Source organism: Bradysia coprophila (assembly GCF_014529535.1).
Source record: "Bradysia coprophila strain Holo2 chromosome X unlocalized genomic scaffold, BU_Bcop_v1 contig_173, whole genome shotgun sequence".
Lineage (NCBI taxonomy): Eukaryota > Metazoa > Arthropoda > Insecta > Diptera > Sciaridae > Bradysia > Bradysia coprophila.
In genome coordinates, this window is record NW_023503302.1 from 5,012,542 (window position 1) to 5,028,898 (window position 16,357).

The 16,357-nt window shown below is 35.9% G+C and overlaps 2 protein-coding genes across 4 annotated transcripts; both read left to right on the plus strand.

The window, feature by feature from the left end:
• Positions 1-529: 529 nt before the first annotated feature.
• LOC119068294 lies at positions 530-2,439 on the plus strand. The gene is made up of 5 exons (XM_037171833.1): positions 530-806; positions 876-926; positions 998-1,231; positions 1,291-1,705; positions 1,765-2,439. Exons 1-5 carry the CDS (start codon positions 575-577, stop codon positions 2,417-2,419), a joined length of 1,587 nt encoding a protein of 528 aa, XP_037027728.1. The 5' UTR covers positions 530-574; the 3' UTR covers positions 2,420-2,439.
• A 7,628-nt stretch (positions 2,440-10,067) lies between these two features.
• Positions 10,068-12,030, plus strand: LOC119068296 (E3 ubiquitin-protein ligase NRDP1-like). 3 transcript variants are annotated; one of them, XM_037171838.1, is made up of 3 exons: positions 10,068-10,208; positions 10,690-10,966; positions 11,090-12,030. In XM_037171838.1, exons 2-3 carry the CDS (start codon positions 10,714-10,716, stop codon positions 11,884-11,886), a joined length of 1,050 nt encoding a protein of 349 aa, XP_037027733.1. In that variant the 5' UTR covers positions 10,068-10,208; positions 10,690-10,713; the 3' UTR covers positions 11,887-12,030. The 3 variants fall into 3 exon arrangements, with proteins under 3 accessions (XP_037027733.1, XP_037027734.1, XP_037027732.1); XM_037171839.1 differs by lacking the exon at positions 10,068-10,208 and adding an exon at positions 10,224-10,375; XM_037171837.1 differs by lacking the exon at positions 10,068-10,208 and adding an exon at positions 10,229-10,559.
• Positions 12,031-16,357: the final 4,327 nt, after the last annotated feature.

Sequence of the window (16,357 nt, forward strand, 5' to 3'; positions counted from 1 at the left end):
GTTTTTCTGGCCGGGAAAGCATTTTATATGAACAATTTTAAGTCTTCAGAAATATTTTCCTGCTTTGACCCAGTATAGTGATTCGGAAAATTCCTTCATTTTGGTGTTACCTCACAAAGCTTTTTGAAGTCATTTATTATTTACTTTACAGATGCCACTTCTAACCACAATTAAGTTGAACTTCCATGTACAGCTATAATTGCAGGTGAATTTAAAAAAAAATCCATTTGAGCAACCACAACCCATGCATTTCCATGCAACACATTGATTCCTCGTGCGAATAAAATCGATTCGCTCAAATTAAGCGATTTTGTATGCATAATTTGACGACAACACAAAAAAATGCCATAATTATAGCATTGCTGATTCAACGATAATCTCCGGACATATCAAAATCAGATAATTTTTAATGAAAATATTATTTTGATTTTGTGTGACGCGATTGTATTCGCATCACGCCCTTTGCTTATTTGATTGATTTACCTTCCACTATACTGTTAATGAATTGAAAGATCAACTACATTGATCTTCAGTCGTTCAGCATTCTTTGACTTTAGAACGTTACAGCTTCTGAATGTCGCATCATTGCTGCATAGTTTGGTCGCTGTTTGCGCTGCTCATACAGTTCAGATTTAATGAAATCGTTGCATTCGAATGCGGGACGGTCGATTTTGTTGATCCGAAAATAACAAGCGGAACTGCTACTGTTAAGGGCGCTTGGCCGTTCATAGTTGCACTTTTCTATGTTGACCAATCAGCGTTCTTCTGTGCAGGCACCTTAATCACTGCAAAGAATGTGTTAACAGGTGCGCTCAAACATTGAGTACTTTTGAATATTTCCTCCTATTTAAAAACGTCAAAAAATTTCGTTGCAGCTGCTCATTGCGTACATCAAAAGTATCCTGTTAGGAAGCTCGCACCACAAGGTCTCTTTAAATCTTTTTTTTCTTCATTGAATTCTCAAGTTTCTAATTCCATCTAATCTAATCTCTGATAGATGTGACCGTTCTCCTCGGAGCCTATAATCTTGATTTGAAAATCGAAAGTGGCGCTCAACAAAAAGACGTGAATGAAATTTACGTACATCCGGATTGGAGTGCCTTTTCTATTAAATATGATGCGGACCTAGCGATTCTCGTTCTAAATGAAACAGTCGTTTTTACCAGATATATCCATCCTATTTGTATGCCAGTCGACGACCCACCAATCGATGTGAAGGGATCGGTAGTTGGTAACGTTTTCGGTGTACTGACTTTACACCGTCGATTTTAATTAATTATTTTCGTATAGGATGGGGACTCACGGAAAACTCTACAATGAGACCTTCATCACATTTACGTCTTACTACTACGAAAATTTTGAACGATTCGTATTGCTATACGACAAAGCCAAAGTTTGCATTTGTTTCCTCGACTAGGGTATTTTGTAGCGACGGTGAAAGTGGATCGCCTAGTAGAGGAGACAGCGGTGGTGGTTTTTTCATCTTGTCCGGCAAGTCTTGGGTACAATATGGTATTGTTTCGGCGGGTGAAATCGATACAAAAGGTAATGCTATACCGAATGGATTCACAATCTATACAAATGTGAGGTCCTTCAGATATTGGATTGATGAGATGGTCAGAAAATCTGGATATAGTGAGGTGTCGTTCAGAGAAAGCGAAAAAATCGATTTGTTGTGCAATTATGAGGTTGTTGGTGAACGATTGTAAGGATTACGGAAGTATATTTCGCGTCTGAAATTTTAAATTGCCATATTCTATTCAGGTACCAATGCTCAGTGAAGGCAGTGAATGTGACAAATCGAAATTTTGAGATCGACCTATTCACTGGCACTCATTCCCTTGGATTTGATACTCTGGATGTGACCTACATCTGGTTTTGGACCGGTACAATGCAGTTCATACCGTATGGGATTGGTAATATCTTCAAAAATCTGGAGGTTTTTCGAGTTGGCTACGACGATCGGAATTTGGGATTGAAACGTCTTCAACGTTCAAACTTTAAGGACATGGAATTGTTAGTGCATTTGGATGTTAGGTATAATGCCATCGAAACTATGGATGAAGATACACTACACGACCTTCCAAATTTAAAATATTTCGTGATCAACAATAACAAGCTGAAAGTGTTGCATAAAAACACTTTCGGAAGGAACCACAAACTTAAGCAAATCAACGCTAATTCAAACCAGTTGGAAATCTTGCCGATCGATCTGTTTGAAAATAATGCTATGCTCGAGGAAGTTAATTTCAAACACAATAATTTGAAGAAAATTTCGACCAGTTTTACGCATCTACTATCTGTAAGGAAAATCGATTTCCATGGAAATCATTGCATTGATAAAGTACTTGATGATGTTGATAATGTGACGGAATTTCAGACTCTTTTGAAGTATCAATGCAATGGAGTTGAGAATTGATTTTTTTTAATATGAAAAATAAAATTATCTCTTTTTCTCGGCGATGCCACAGTTTTTCTTGAGTAGTTGTTTACGTTGATTACAAAAAACTCAGGATAATCAAAATAATTCTTTTTAAAAGTCATAAATTTAAGTTCCTCATAATCAATTTGAATATTTCGTCTTTTACTTTCTACCCGTGTTATGGTCTAAGAATATATTTTCTTTTGGCCATAAACACATAGGGAATAAGAACACTTATTCGAGAGTTAGAAATTTGATTTCCCCACGCGTGGTTCAGCTTCGTTCCAGATTCACATGCCGTTGAATCTCTACAAGACAACATGCCACCAAAAGTTTACAGAATTTGTTCTGTCCTTATACAGGATTTTGTTGATAGCATCTCGTTTTAAGTTTCGAATTATTGATTGAAGAGTCCCGTGTGGATTCAAGTCGTTGCGTTCTTAACCAGAACGTTTTTGCAAAGTGGATCACAGTGGTTGTCCAATACTCATGGATTAACACATTAGAAACCACTAACGAGATGGCAAAGGCAAAGGTGCCACAGCACCACTCATGACAATAGTCATTATTGTAATCGACCAATGGTACAAAACTTTATTTTACCTGGAAAACATACTAATTCCAGGGGTGGCGTTATCTAACATGCAGAACAAACACCAAACAAACAAACAGAGCACAATTACTCTTCCCTTTCCCATGGTTCGCGTGAAGCGAAAGTGGAGACAAAATGCTGTTTCGACCTCCGGATACAATGACGGTCAGAGGTTAGCGTGGTCTAACCATCTTCAGTCGTTTCACGCGTGGGGAAATCAAATTTCTAACTCTCGAATAAGTGTTCTTGTTCCCTATGTGCTTATAGCCAAAAGAAAATATGTTCTTAGACCATAACACGGGTAGCAAGTAAAAGACGAAATATTCAAATCATCAATTTAAGTTCCTCATAATCAACATCGGTGCTTTGCTGAAAAGCATACCATTGGGCGTTTTTTAAATACTGGATCTTCCAAGAATGTGTTGACTTCCAACCGAAATCAGTTTTGGCTGTAGTCGTTTGACCAGCTCTGGAAAAACAGAGCAGTTTATGAAAATTTGGTTAAACTGCTCACTTTTCTCACATCTGGTCACTTATCTATACAACCAAAACTAATTTCTGTTGAAAGCTATTCGAGGTCGTTGTTGTGGTCCTATATTTTTGAAAAAGGTTTCTAGCGGAAAGATATCTTCAAAAGTAAGTTAAGATCCAGTATTTGAAAAACGCTAAAATATATGCTGTTCAGCATAGCATCGATGCCTCTTCAAGCTGACACATTCGTGGTCGTTGTTGCGGTCGTAAATTTTTCAAAAATGATTCTGATGAAAAGATATCAAAAATGAAATAGGAGACACACAAATGAAGGCTACAATCTTAGCTCAGTACCGATGCCTCTAAAGCTGAGCGTGACCTGTATTAAAATCAGATTTTCTCAGGTTTCTGCAACTCGAAAAGCTGCTACATCCACATCTATTTTCTACTGAACATTTTTGAAAAATTATTCAGGGGACAAGATAACATCAAGGTAATCGAACACATGGTATTTAATATAACGCCCAAACGTATGCTTTTCAGTAAAGCACTCATATATCTTAAGAGGCAGCGATGCTTAACTGAAAAGTTTACACAAGGGAGATTTTTAAATGTTATATATTTGAATTCTTTTCATAAAATTACTTTTTCATCAGTTAGACCAAAAACCACACATTCCCTCCCACTGACGTCATTTTTTGCGTATTGTTAAGGATTTCATGCAATTGTTATGGATAAAATGAAATTTGATATTAAAGTAGATTGTTTCCATTGCTATCGCAAATATGAGTGAGTGATATACCGCAGTGTCTTGTTCGGAATGTGACTTTTTAAAATAGATTTGTTTGTGGTCTCTGAAAGGCTCTGAAAGAACAGGTTAAGACAACCACTGACACCAAATTTTATAAACGCACTCACTACCCACTACAGTGTGAGAAATCAACTTGAAGAAAATATTTTTTTTTGTAAAATTCAGAATTTTGTTTTTGTTAAGTTGCAACTCAGAGTTGTCTTAACTTGTTTTTTCAGAACCTTGGTTTGATCAGCTATGAGAAAACTGGGTAATTTATGAATTTTTATGAAATCACACTTGGGAAAGGGTTTGTTCGATCGATAACTCAATTCCAGACAGGCTTGTCAGGCTAAGGTTTTATAGACCCATGTTTTAGACAATCTATTACTTTATTTAAGTCTCTTATCATTTTAAAGAGGTTGATTTCAAATCTTTCACTTAAATCTAAAGATAATGTGTTCATATTTCTCTCTATTCATAGTATGAATTTCATACTGTTTCATGCTTTGTGAGCAATTTTTTATTGGTCCGAAACGGTCTCGTTCACTCAAAATTACATAAATACACCAGGATACTTAAACGTTATCACGAAAATAAATCTTCTTTTTTTGTAATAATATCCGTTTCAAAGGTTGTACGTTTAAAAAAATTAAAATTTAATCACGTGTACGAACTGTTTACCGAATAAACCATAGAATGTAACTATATATAACTAGGTCCCACCACTCGGGTAGGTCAGGTCACTTGTCTCATAACATTTCAGTATGTTTTTGAAAATTTAAATATCTAATTGATTTCATTCTCGCTTTCAAGAACCAATTATTTCTATAGACCAATGACAATGACAAAGTAGTAGAATATCGCTTATAACAATTTGATTAGTTTTTCCACTATTTAAATAAGCTCTTGATAGTTGTGAACGCGTGAATGCAATACCATCACTTTTGTGAATTACGGCACTCGCTTGCTCTTGCTCTGGACACAATCTTTAGACTCATTACAGGTCTTAAAAGTTTAGTAAAGATTAATTTTGATAAGTGCTTGAAAAATTTTAATTTTCAAAAACTATCAGTCCCTAATCAAACGTTTGATAGTTGGCAGAGATGTCAACTGTTTGAGAGCTGCACACCGACTGAAGCAATACCAATAAAAAAACCTACAGATCATTATGCTATAGATACGGCCTGCTTACTGATATCATCTCAAAGATTGATAGTCAATTATCATCTCAATCTCATCAAACTTAACCTAATCTAACCACAACACAACTAAAAATTAATAATTAATCAAAATAATTTCATCATCAAAGTAAGTGAATTCGATTCAACAAGTTTTTAACAGTATAAAATCCTGTTTTTTTTTTAAATAACTTTCGGATACATAGCCCCACATAGTCTATCTTCGAACTTGACCACATTCCATGCATTTCAAAAAAGATTCATTCAATTTGATTTGATTTGACGATTTTGACGTTGTTCACATAATCCTTACAGAATTCGCTATTTACGGGTGTAAAACCCTTGATTTTCAGTCAAGAAAATAAACAACATTAAAAATGGTGATTTTGTTATTGACGTGGGCTTATGAGATTATATAAACCGAATTTTGCGCTCTTCCAAACCTAATCTCTGAAAAAGATGAAGTCGATCACTCAACAAATTCTTGTGCATGCAGTCATTGTGTTAATAACTTATTGCGCCTATATCGGATTCAGCGAGGCAGTGGTTGTGTTACATTATATTTTCTTAAATTATCAGTTTTTTTTAAATTTGATTCTCCAATCCACTCTACTCCAAATTACATTGGTGTCGAAGCGCTAGATTTGGCTCGAAGTAAATGCCAAGTCCAGTTCAGCAAAGTCTAAAAATCCAAATTATTCAATCATACTCCGGAAAATTGGGATTTTGAGGGCCTGTTTCCTCTATAAATAATTTTCAATTAGCGCGGATCCAGCTTTTTTCTACTTCTTTCAGAGCTGTACATTCCGCCCGTTGACCGTCGATACAGGAAATGTCTTCCGATCGATAGAAGTAGATTTTATTTTAAATCAGAAATTCACCAATAACCGGACGATATTTCCTGCGCCCGAATTCAACGGGCGAAGTCTGAAAAGTTGAAGCGTAAAAAGTGGTCGAACGAATCCACTTCCACCCATTGGTGGTGGATAATAGTGGTCAGGTCTTTCGAACGGCTCTAGGACTAAATAACTACGGACATAATAACTCCGGACATAAAAAACCCGGTCATAATAACTTTTCGGAGTTATTTTGTCTGTGTCTAAATGAGACAAATTTATATTTTGTCTTCAAGCTTTCTTCAAGTATCACACTAAATAATCACCCGAACATTCAAGGTAGGATACTCCTTTTGAAAATGCAGACCTTTGAAGAATGCAACATTTTTCTATGGCCATCTATGCGAATCTCAAGATTCATCACTTTCAGGCAATAGACAAATGATCAACCTTGTGTCTAATAATCCAATAATTTGTGACATATTGACACGAAGTTATGAATGTGAGTCGGTCGGATTTGTCAAATTTATATATAAAAAGTTTTTTCATACCTAGGACCCGAAAAGTACGACTTTGTCGCACTTTTTCTCCGTCCAATATGAAAAATACTATTCGTACCACGGACTAAAAGTCTTTTTTAGCGAATTCGATTCCAGACCTCGCCTTCGGCTCTGGACACCTCTCACACACTAAGAAAGACTTTTAGTCCTAGGTACGAAATGTACTATTATGTACTTTTGCTAGGTGTACTTTGAAATTGTTTGAATTTTATTATTGCGTGAATTATCATTTTACCAATTTATTTCAACCATCAGGTCAATAAAGCCAACTTTGGTAGGGTAGAATGCGTAAATTACCCGAATGCCAGCTTAACGATCCCAAAATGTAATGTAAAATTAATCAGCCGCGACACACTTCGTGGACATACAATTTTCGAAATGAAACGACAATTCCGCACAATGTTCTGGCATTACGTCGTTTATTACCAATTCAGTTCGAACGAATATCGACCGTTGTTGATCAATGTATGGGACGATTTCTGTTCGTTTATGGAAGGTGGTCGAAACAATATCATCATCGGCAAACTAATGGACGTTTTTCGCGAATTTACCAATCTCAATCACACATGTCCGTACGAACAAGGTTCTTATTTCATAAAATTTAACAACATTTCGCTTAGCACATTCAATCCAATTCAATTTGTGCCGGCTGGAAGGTATCGCTTGGATGTCATCGTACATGAGATCTTTGAAGGTCCGCCAATGGTAAAGCTTAGAATTTTCGGGAGTATTTCTGATCACAGAACTGAAATATTTTGAATTTAACGAACCGATGTTAATTGCATGTTTTTTGTCTCAATCATCGAGATTAAATAGAATTGAAGAAAATGTTCGTCAAATTTTCTTAAATGGGACGAAGACACCGATTTTTTTTTCTTCATATTTTTATTCGACTAAAAAAGTAATTCTGGGCAAAAAAATATTCTACGATACGAAGAGTTGCATCGATTAAAAATAGAAAAGCACAAATGACGTTATTTAAGAAACTAATTTGACCAGTTTTTCATAACAGTAAATGATTCCAAGCAGCCCACGTTTCTCTCTAAGTCTCTAAGAATTTTTAAGAGGTTGATTTCAAATATTTTACTTCAATTTTTCATGAGTCTTACCAACGCACTTCAAGCAAAAGTGATTATTTGTCAGCAGCAGAAAGTACTCTATTTTACATGACAATATTTTTACAGTTGTGTGACACACTGTCAAGTTTCAGTATCCTATTTAAAGTACCACTCACACTCATGCTTGAAGTGCGTCGGTCTTACTATTATAAGTCCACGTTAGTCAAGCATTTTCGAAACAAAAACAAAGGTGACAGTTCGGGGCAAAAAATGTCTATTTTCTCTTTTATCAGTCAAGCGTCGTTAAAACATTTTGTTCTCGTGGCCATTTGAGTGAAAAAGGATTTATCGATCTAATGAACAGACCTCAACGAGAAAATATGCAGTGGTAGCTGAGCAGCTTCAACTTAGGCATTATAATTATAAAACATTTCCTATAAAATTTTACAAGAATCCATCTACCCTACAACGAACGCATGACAAAAAAAAGACACCCAATCATCGATGCAAAAGAACGCCGGGTTTTTTCTTCTTCGTTAAATAACCCTTAATGCTTGTTACTTGCTCATTTATCAAAATTGTTAACGCTAATATTCCTAATAACAATAACTCACCCTCAAACACGTCATATATTTTTATCATCGAACGCTATACAACAAAATGCTTCGGCATTATATTTATCTCATAAATAATTTTCCACTACCTTTCCGCACAATCTATCGTCGTGACAACACCTTAACTAGCAAAATTATAGATACGTATAGAGACAGCCAGCTAGCACACTGTTCGGCTTAAACCTTAAGTCTCCAATATTTTATCAAAGGGAAAGGAGGGTTGTTGACATTTGAACTTTTTTTTTTTTTTGAAGCGACAGAGGCAACAATTGAATCGTCACACTGTAGCAGAAAATTTTCATAAGATGCGGAGTTTTGAGAAAATGAAATGTATGGGACTAATATGATAATAAATACGAAATTATGGAAGTTTGATGCTGACAAATGGTGTACAGTTTGGAAAATGAACCTGTCAATCTTTATATGTTTAAGATCAGTCACTGGAATCGTTTAATTGGACAATTTTTTGCATGACCGCAGTCTACATTTTTATTTTCTTCTAGGTATACACGACGTGGGAGGATGTGTATGCCCTTTATCAAGTAATGACAATAGAGAGTTTCAACTGTGAAAAAAACCTAATTTCCGTAGAAATGTAAATGTACGTTAGGGAATAAACTATTATCCTGATCGGTCTTATATAATATCCTATCCAGGAATTCCATAAAGATAAACAAGAAAAAAGAAGTTACCTGATGCAGATGAGATTTCTCAGAGAAAGTACAGCTCTCTGACACAGAATTTTTCTACTACTTGCTATCAGAGACGTAATTTTTGTAACCTTTTACAGCTGACAAATTTCAATCGCTTTCCTCAGTGTACGCGATTTTGGTACGCCGTTAAATGTGTGAATATGTTGAAAGCACGGAACACTTTCTCTACTCTTAGGTCAGATTAACTACAATTCTAAAACAATTTAGATAACCGTGGGGATGCACAACAGGCCCATCTGAGGCTTAGGTGTAGAATTATTCCGACCACGAGAACTACAACTTTCGATTATTTGTTCCGAGTTATGTGAAAGCTATGCTGAAAGCCCTGAAAGAACCATGAGTATGCTGAAAGCACTTGAAGCATGAGGGTACTGAAACTTAACATTGTGTCAAATAACTGTAAAAAACAATTTCATACAAAATATCAATCTATTTGGCAGCTGTCGACTTAGATCACTTTCGCTTGAAGTGCGTTGGTATGCTTCAATCATGAAAACCTAAGAGATCATCGCTATTTTAGGCGAGTGAGAAGAGAAAACAAAAACTTCAATAAAAAATAGCTTAAAGAATAGCCAATTTGTGAGCAGAAAGTCTATGTCATCTGCTGTCGATGACAGTGGCAAAAATGTACGATTAGCTGTGGCTTTTGTGGTCTTAATACTTACAACCAAATGTTGGTTTAAACTCACAATTGTCCCTCAGATCAACAAAAATACAGGAGCAAATACTATTAATTTAACAAGTGTCTGTGTAAAGTTTGTCTGTCTACCACAACCCTACCCGTACCCACACTATTTTGACCCACCGAGCTACTGTCAAAGATCTGATGATATGAGCGCAACACATCTCGTTGATTTCAGTCGTGTAAGTGCTCTCACAGGTTTACTTCGGTGATAAAGTTGAGTGTGTGGCTGCCATTCTTGTCTACCGAATTGTTTACAGAACTGTTCTTTTCTTAATATCAGTGTTGGGTAAGTTGGCAAAATGGTTAAAGTTGTGGCAATTGTGTGGATTAGATAATGCTTTATAAACGAAAGTCTAGAAGTGGTCATGTTTGGTGTCCAATAATTCATACTACCATTTGAATTTATCTCCGTTTTCGAGGTGCAAATAAAAATCAAAAGACGAAATTTAAACGGTACATTTTGCGACCGTTCGACTACTGTTGCTCGACAAACTATTAAATTTTTTGAAAAAGAAAATCTTTTTTTTTAAGCGCTAGACGATTCAGTTTTTCTTCAATCAGAACGTGATATTCTCACCAGAAAAATTGCAGTCTTCCGTTTGATTAAGAAATGTTTCATGCCACAAAAACTGGTCGGGTCAGCCATTTTTTGATCAACCACAGATTTGCTATACAAAACGATTTTAGATAGTGCGCATTTATTTATTGCTGTCGTCGTGATTGTCGATAACAGCTGATTACAGCTTTCACTGCAATTTTCATTGCAGGAACCTTCATTGCACATCATCAAAATGGGCTACGAAATCACTTCATTCGTGGGCCAAGTTGACAAGGAGTTTGTATGCCCTATTTGTATGATGGTAGTGGAACAGCCGCTTGAGTTACCGTGCGAACACATTTTCTGTGCAAAATGCATTATAGAGTGGACATCGCTCAACAACAGTTGCCCGGTTGATCGTCGAGAGCTACATGCGAACAATTTGAAAACACCACCCCGATTCTATCGCAATTTGTGGAGTAAATTGGAAGTGAGGTGTCACATGGGTAAGTTCACACTTAGTAAAAAAAAATAAATTCTCGGCTCGATGGTTTCAATTAATAATACATCGATTGCCACCTCTGTCGGTTGTTCCAAGTGAATCTGAACGAATGTTCGTATTTCCACAGATTCCATGGGATGCGATACCATTGTACCATTAGAGAATCTAAAATCTCATCTGACGGTCTGCACGTACAAACCTAATATGACGGTCGTATGTGACAAAGGTTGCAATTTAGTAATGACTCGCCTCGAATACCAGAAAAGTTGCTTCGCACATTTGTCCACATATTTGTCGGATAAATTCGAAAAAGAACTGGAAGAGATGAAGAATCAGATCGAGCAGCTAAACGGTAAAATCAATCGTCAAGGTGAATCAATGGCCAGACTAGTCGCTAGAACCTCGGCAGCAACACCGAAACTCACCTGGAGAAGAATTTACAACATGAACATGTCGTCTGATGAACCCAACATTTTGGAACCATTGAATACGAACAGCTTTTGCTGGGCCTTTGTCCAATTTACCAGACTGGAAACGTCAACTACTTCGTGCCGAATTCAAGTGATGAACATAGGCGACGATGAATATGTTGTAATCGGACTGGCACACCACAAACACTTTGATGAACTGCCCGGTCATCGAGTGGGATCGATTGGTTATTACAGCCGAGGAGAAATTGTGGTTAATGGGAAGGCCGAAGTTGGATTGGAGAAATGGAAAAATGGGGACATCATCGAGTGCGGCGTTCTATTCCAGAATAATTCATTGAATGACGATTTCGTGACAGGCGAAGTGTACTTTTCCATTAATCGGAAAACTGTTACGAAGAAAAAGATGAAAATACCGCACGATGGATTTTTCCCGACCATTCGTATGGGTAGCTTTAGCAAATCGGTTCCGAAAGTCGAGTATTTGACGCAATAACTAAGGCTTTTGTGTAGAGTACATTTTTTAGTTTCGCTATAGTTGTCGTTTTATTTATTTTATTTAGTTTTTGACATCACATTTGAACTTTAAGAATATGACTAAGCGAAATATTTCTCATTCGGATCATTCGAATTATTTGTAGATAAAAAAGAATTTACTTCGAAAAGCAGTAAAAATTCTTGTGAATTTTACTTGAATAAAGACTCAGCATTTGTGTAAATCGGATTTTAATTACAAAATTCCGAAATTTCCGAAAATGTCATAGAATCTCTGTCGCTGTGCATTTTTGACGACCAACAATCGGGAACTGTTTTTCCGGGAAAACTTTTTCCATATTTCCCTAAAATTTCTCATAGGGACTTGACGCTCGACTGCTAAGGAACGCGAGATCTTTGTTGTTTTTTCATGCGTTATTTTTTGACTTTTTGCGTCGTGGTTGCAAGACATTTTTTGTACAGTCAGAGACAGTGAAATCTCGTCACGAATTTGCTACAGCTGATCCAGATCCACCCATATAATCAAAACGGTTTTTACTTTATAGCCGACTTTTGGGACAGCTTTAGCTGTCATACCTTTATGATAATCGAAAAATCATCAAAATGATTTTTCTTCTTCAAATTTCTCCTTACATCGCTCATTTCTTCCCAGGAACAATCTGGAACCGTTTTTGCATAAATTCTGTGAAAAATTAAAAAAATTTGGTTTTTCTCGTACCATTTTCTACACGCTAGAAGGTCAACGAATCTGCAACCCGGTGAAACTTTACGTCAAGTCTATATTCTATCGAAAGCGCTTGAAATTCCCTTTAAAATGAGCTACGACACGACTATATTGCTTGCCAGTCACAGATTTTAGAAAGCTTTAAATCCAAAAAAATTTCTGAAAAAGTCATGGTCGGTAGCACTTTTTGAAATTTTTCATCGGTGTCTCAATTTTTTTTAAATTTTAAAGTATGCCAAATTGAAGCCACGGTCTCTACGAGTAATTATCATATACTTATACTTGACAATTTTTTTTCTACATAGTCGGCAGAACTAATCTCTATGGCTTTGTGACCAAAAAAGTCGGTTTTCAGAGGTGCGCATGGAGCTTCGGACTTCAAATTTTTTTTTTTTGCTATTTTCGTGATCAGGGGACCATTCTGCATCGAACCTACCCGCAGGCCTTAAAAAACAATATATTTTTGTCAAAACGTTACACCCTAACACTCATGCGCGTGTCAGTGGTAAAACTGTGTAAAGACATATAACATTTTTTGATTGTTTGTGTGGATCAGTCGATTTCTTGAAAGAAAATATTACAGGAAGCGGTGTCAAATTTCATCCTAAGGTCGTTAAAACAGAACTGCTGTGCAAGTTTATATGGTTTTACCCCTACTACGCGCGTTCATGTACGGTTAAATCCGTATAAACGCTCATAACCAGTTTTGTTGGTAAGAAGGAATCAGGTGAAAATCAGCTGATGTAAACTAAAACTCAAATTTGATTGCTTTTTACTTTTGGAGTGAAAATATTTTCTGGGGATTTTTTTTGGCACGTGAAATATTTTTCAAATTGACTCGGTCCCGAATCAATAATGACATGCTAAGTTCCTGATAACAATACGTAGTTATACTCCAAAATGTGAAGTGATCAACAACGTCCCAGACCTTTTAGAGACAGACAGTGCATCGGCTCGGCAAGCGTTGCCTCATGTTTGGTAAGTTACAGGTTGTATAACAGAATGCATCGGATGCATGCTACGTAATTCAATAATTTGAAAACAGCCTTGTGCGTTTGCATCTATCACATAATTGTTACTTCATGTAATGAATAACTTTCACAGCAATCTACTATTTCTAGACTCGAAGTATGTCTTCGGCGGTAAGTGTTCGAGAACATTATTCCCAAGCAATGTGAAAGGTATTAATCATACCAATCAGGCAAAAAGTTTATGAGAATCGGTATATCTGGTTCTCAAAGTGAGACCTAGTCGGGCTACTCGGCCGTTGAAAAGTGTTCAAACAAATTTCGAAAAGCGGGTAGGCAAAAAAATCTGTTTTGGATGAAGAAGAGTTGCTTGATCTGATCTACATTTTTGCTGCACATTAAGTTCAGTAATGAGGGAGAGCAAAGGGTTCTCTCATTTGAGAAATGTTTTTTGTCTGATAGGAAACAATCAAAGAATCTTATGATCAATCTCGCATAAGATCTTTCTTTTCGGTAAAGTTGTAATGTATAATCATAGTTTATACAGCTGACTTACCTCTTTTTTAAACGGCAGACATATATCGTCATATACAAAGATTTGATCTTTCACATCTTTGGATTAATGTATTGCTTCATCTTAGGTGATCAAATCTTGTACTGATTTAGCTTCACTAAACATTCACATTACATAATAGAATACTCTAGTCTGAGTTCATCGTTTATTTTTTGTCGATCTTAACCTTTTTCATTTCGTATGTCCCTTTTCCTATAGTGAAGAGAATTCATGATGTATGCCAGGTAAGTCCCTTTTGAAGGAGAATGGTTCTTCCAGTCGAGAAACGATGTTGCTATGATCTTGAGAGTGAAGGGTATTGCTAGGCAATTTCACTAAAAAATGTCATCAATTGATGATAAAATTTCCACATAATCGATATGATATCAATCGAATGTTTTATCGATAATTTGACAAATATCGACTGATAAATCGAATTATCAGCCAATATTTATCGAATTATCAGTCGATATTTACCGAATGTTAGTCTATTGTCGATAGAACAATCGATTGATATCGATTTTTGGAAAATATCGATAACCGATTCTAATGCATTTTATCGATGGACTCAGTCCACTGGACTGTTTGGAAATCGATCGTTGATAAAATTGATGCGCACATAACGATTGAAGTTATCCACAATAGTAAAATCCCCTAATTGAAACAAAGAAACAATGACAATTCCAAATATATATAGGCCCGAAAAACACCACCCCTATCATTGACGGTCTACGTCTCTTGCTTCCCAATTATATATTAAAATATACCACGCTTCAGGCACGAAAACTTTTTTTTCTTCTCTCGTTTCTACTAAATGTGTACACAATTTAGAGGGAAAAAAGCGCCGTAATTTTATTTGATTTCCGAACATTGTTGTAAATCGTTTTGAATCATACGGATGACATAAATAAGATCCCCAGAGACCGCTCACATATTACATTATATTGAGAAGGATCATTTTGTGAGTGTCAACATGACACATAATAAAAAACCACCATCACCACCACATTACTCGTACAACCATCTCTTGCTGAACGAACACCATTCACTAAAATATTATATCTGCACATTTATTTATATCTATCAATTTTTCTTTCTGCTCCTCTGTCTACTACATCGCATCGGAGAAATGGTAATCGTGATATTCGGCGGAATAAATTCGACACCAACAAATTAGAGGCGTTGCTTTTTAAGAAATTAATTGTGATTAACGGAATAAAATTTAAAATTGAATCGATTCAATTTGTATAATCGGCATCGCGACTGATATGTTGTATGTAGGTTATAGAGGTACCATTCGATTTATATGTATAAAATCTTGTGTTCGTCGACGTGAAAAGCATTGCGTACGAATCAAAAGATGTGTAGTGACTGGAATGAATGAAACTTTGTCGGGTATTTGTCGTCTAATTTAGGATTAGAAAAACAAAATTGTTACTTTTGGAGTGTATAGAAAATTTGAGATTCGAACCTTCGGTTGCAAGATTTGTAACAGATCCTAACATTTGGATTGCATCAATAGGAATCTACGAGTTCTCTAAGAAGTTCAAAATATAACAAATTCCATCATAAGAAAAGAGCAGTCAACATCTACAGAGAAAGAAAGTGTCATCTGTTATCCACAACGTTGACATTAATAAACAATCTTCATAAAATGAAGTGACAGATTAAGTATCAAACACTGGGGACACTTTACACAATTGAAGTAATAGATTGAATAACATTTTTGCAATGCCGTCTTTTCCATATGGGCACTTTTGGCAAGCACCCGTGGCTACAGAAAAAAAAACTGAAGACTGGCGCCCAAAATGAGAAGAACAAAATTTTATTAATTTTTTAAAGTACCCATGGCATCCAAAAGGTAAAAAGCCGCATTGACGCTTTCTATTTTTTTAACAATTAAAAATCAAAACGGAAAACTGAAAATCTGTGTCAATTCTTTTTCTTTATGATACTTCTAAAATGAGATACATGACTCCTTCTAAAAAAAAATTCTGCAACCCCTACGTTCTATTAATTCTCGTGTCACTTATAAATCATATCACAAAAAGCAATATAGTAACTGCATCAATCAAGGAAAGAACAGTTTGTAGCTTTTACGATGCATATACGCCCAATATATACGTGCGGTCTATTTATTAAGATCGAAACCCCTTTTAAACATGTAATTTTCGGCTATTTATGTCTTTTATGGGTAATATGTGGTATTTAATGATGCTCGCTTGAT

Bases quoted from the DNA above. Each gene is read 5' to 3' on its own strand.
- LOC119068294 (XM_037171833.1), top strand. From the start codon at position 575: ATGTCGCATCATTGCTGCATAGTTTGGTCGCTGTTTGCGCTGCTCATA. The intron at 927-997 runs GTCTCTTTAAAT...AATCTCTGATAG, and splicing joins TAGGAAGCTCGCACCACAAG to ATGTGACCGTTCTCCTCGGA. The intron at 1,706-1,764 runs GTAAGGATTACG...TATTCTATTCAG, and splicing joins GAGGTTGTTGGTGAACGATT to GTACCAATGCTCAGTGAAGG.
- LOC119068296 (XM_037171837.1), top strand. From the start codon at position 10,533: ATGTTTCATGCCACAAAAACTGGTCGG. The intron at 10,560-10,689 runs GTCAGCCATTTT...TTTTCATTGCAG, and splicing joins ATGCCACAAAAACTGGTCGG to GAACCTTCATTGCACATCAT. The intron at 10,967-11,089 runs GTAAGTTCACAC...GTATTTCCACAG, and splicing joins GGAAGTGAGGTGTCACATGG to ATTCCATGGGATGCGATACC.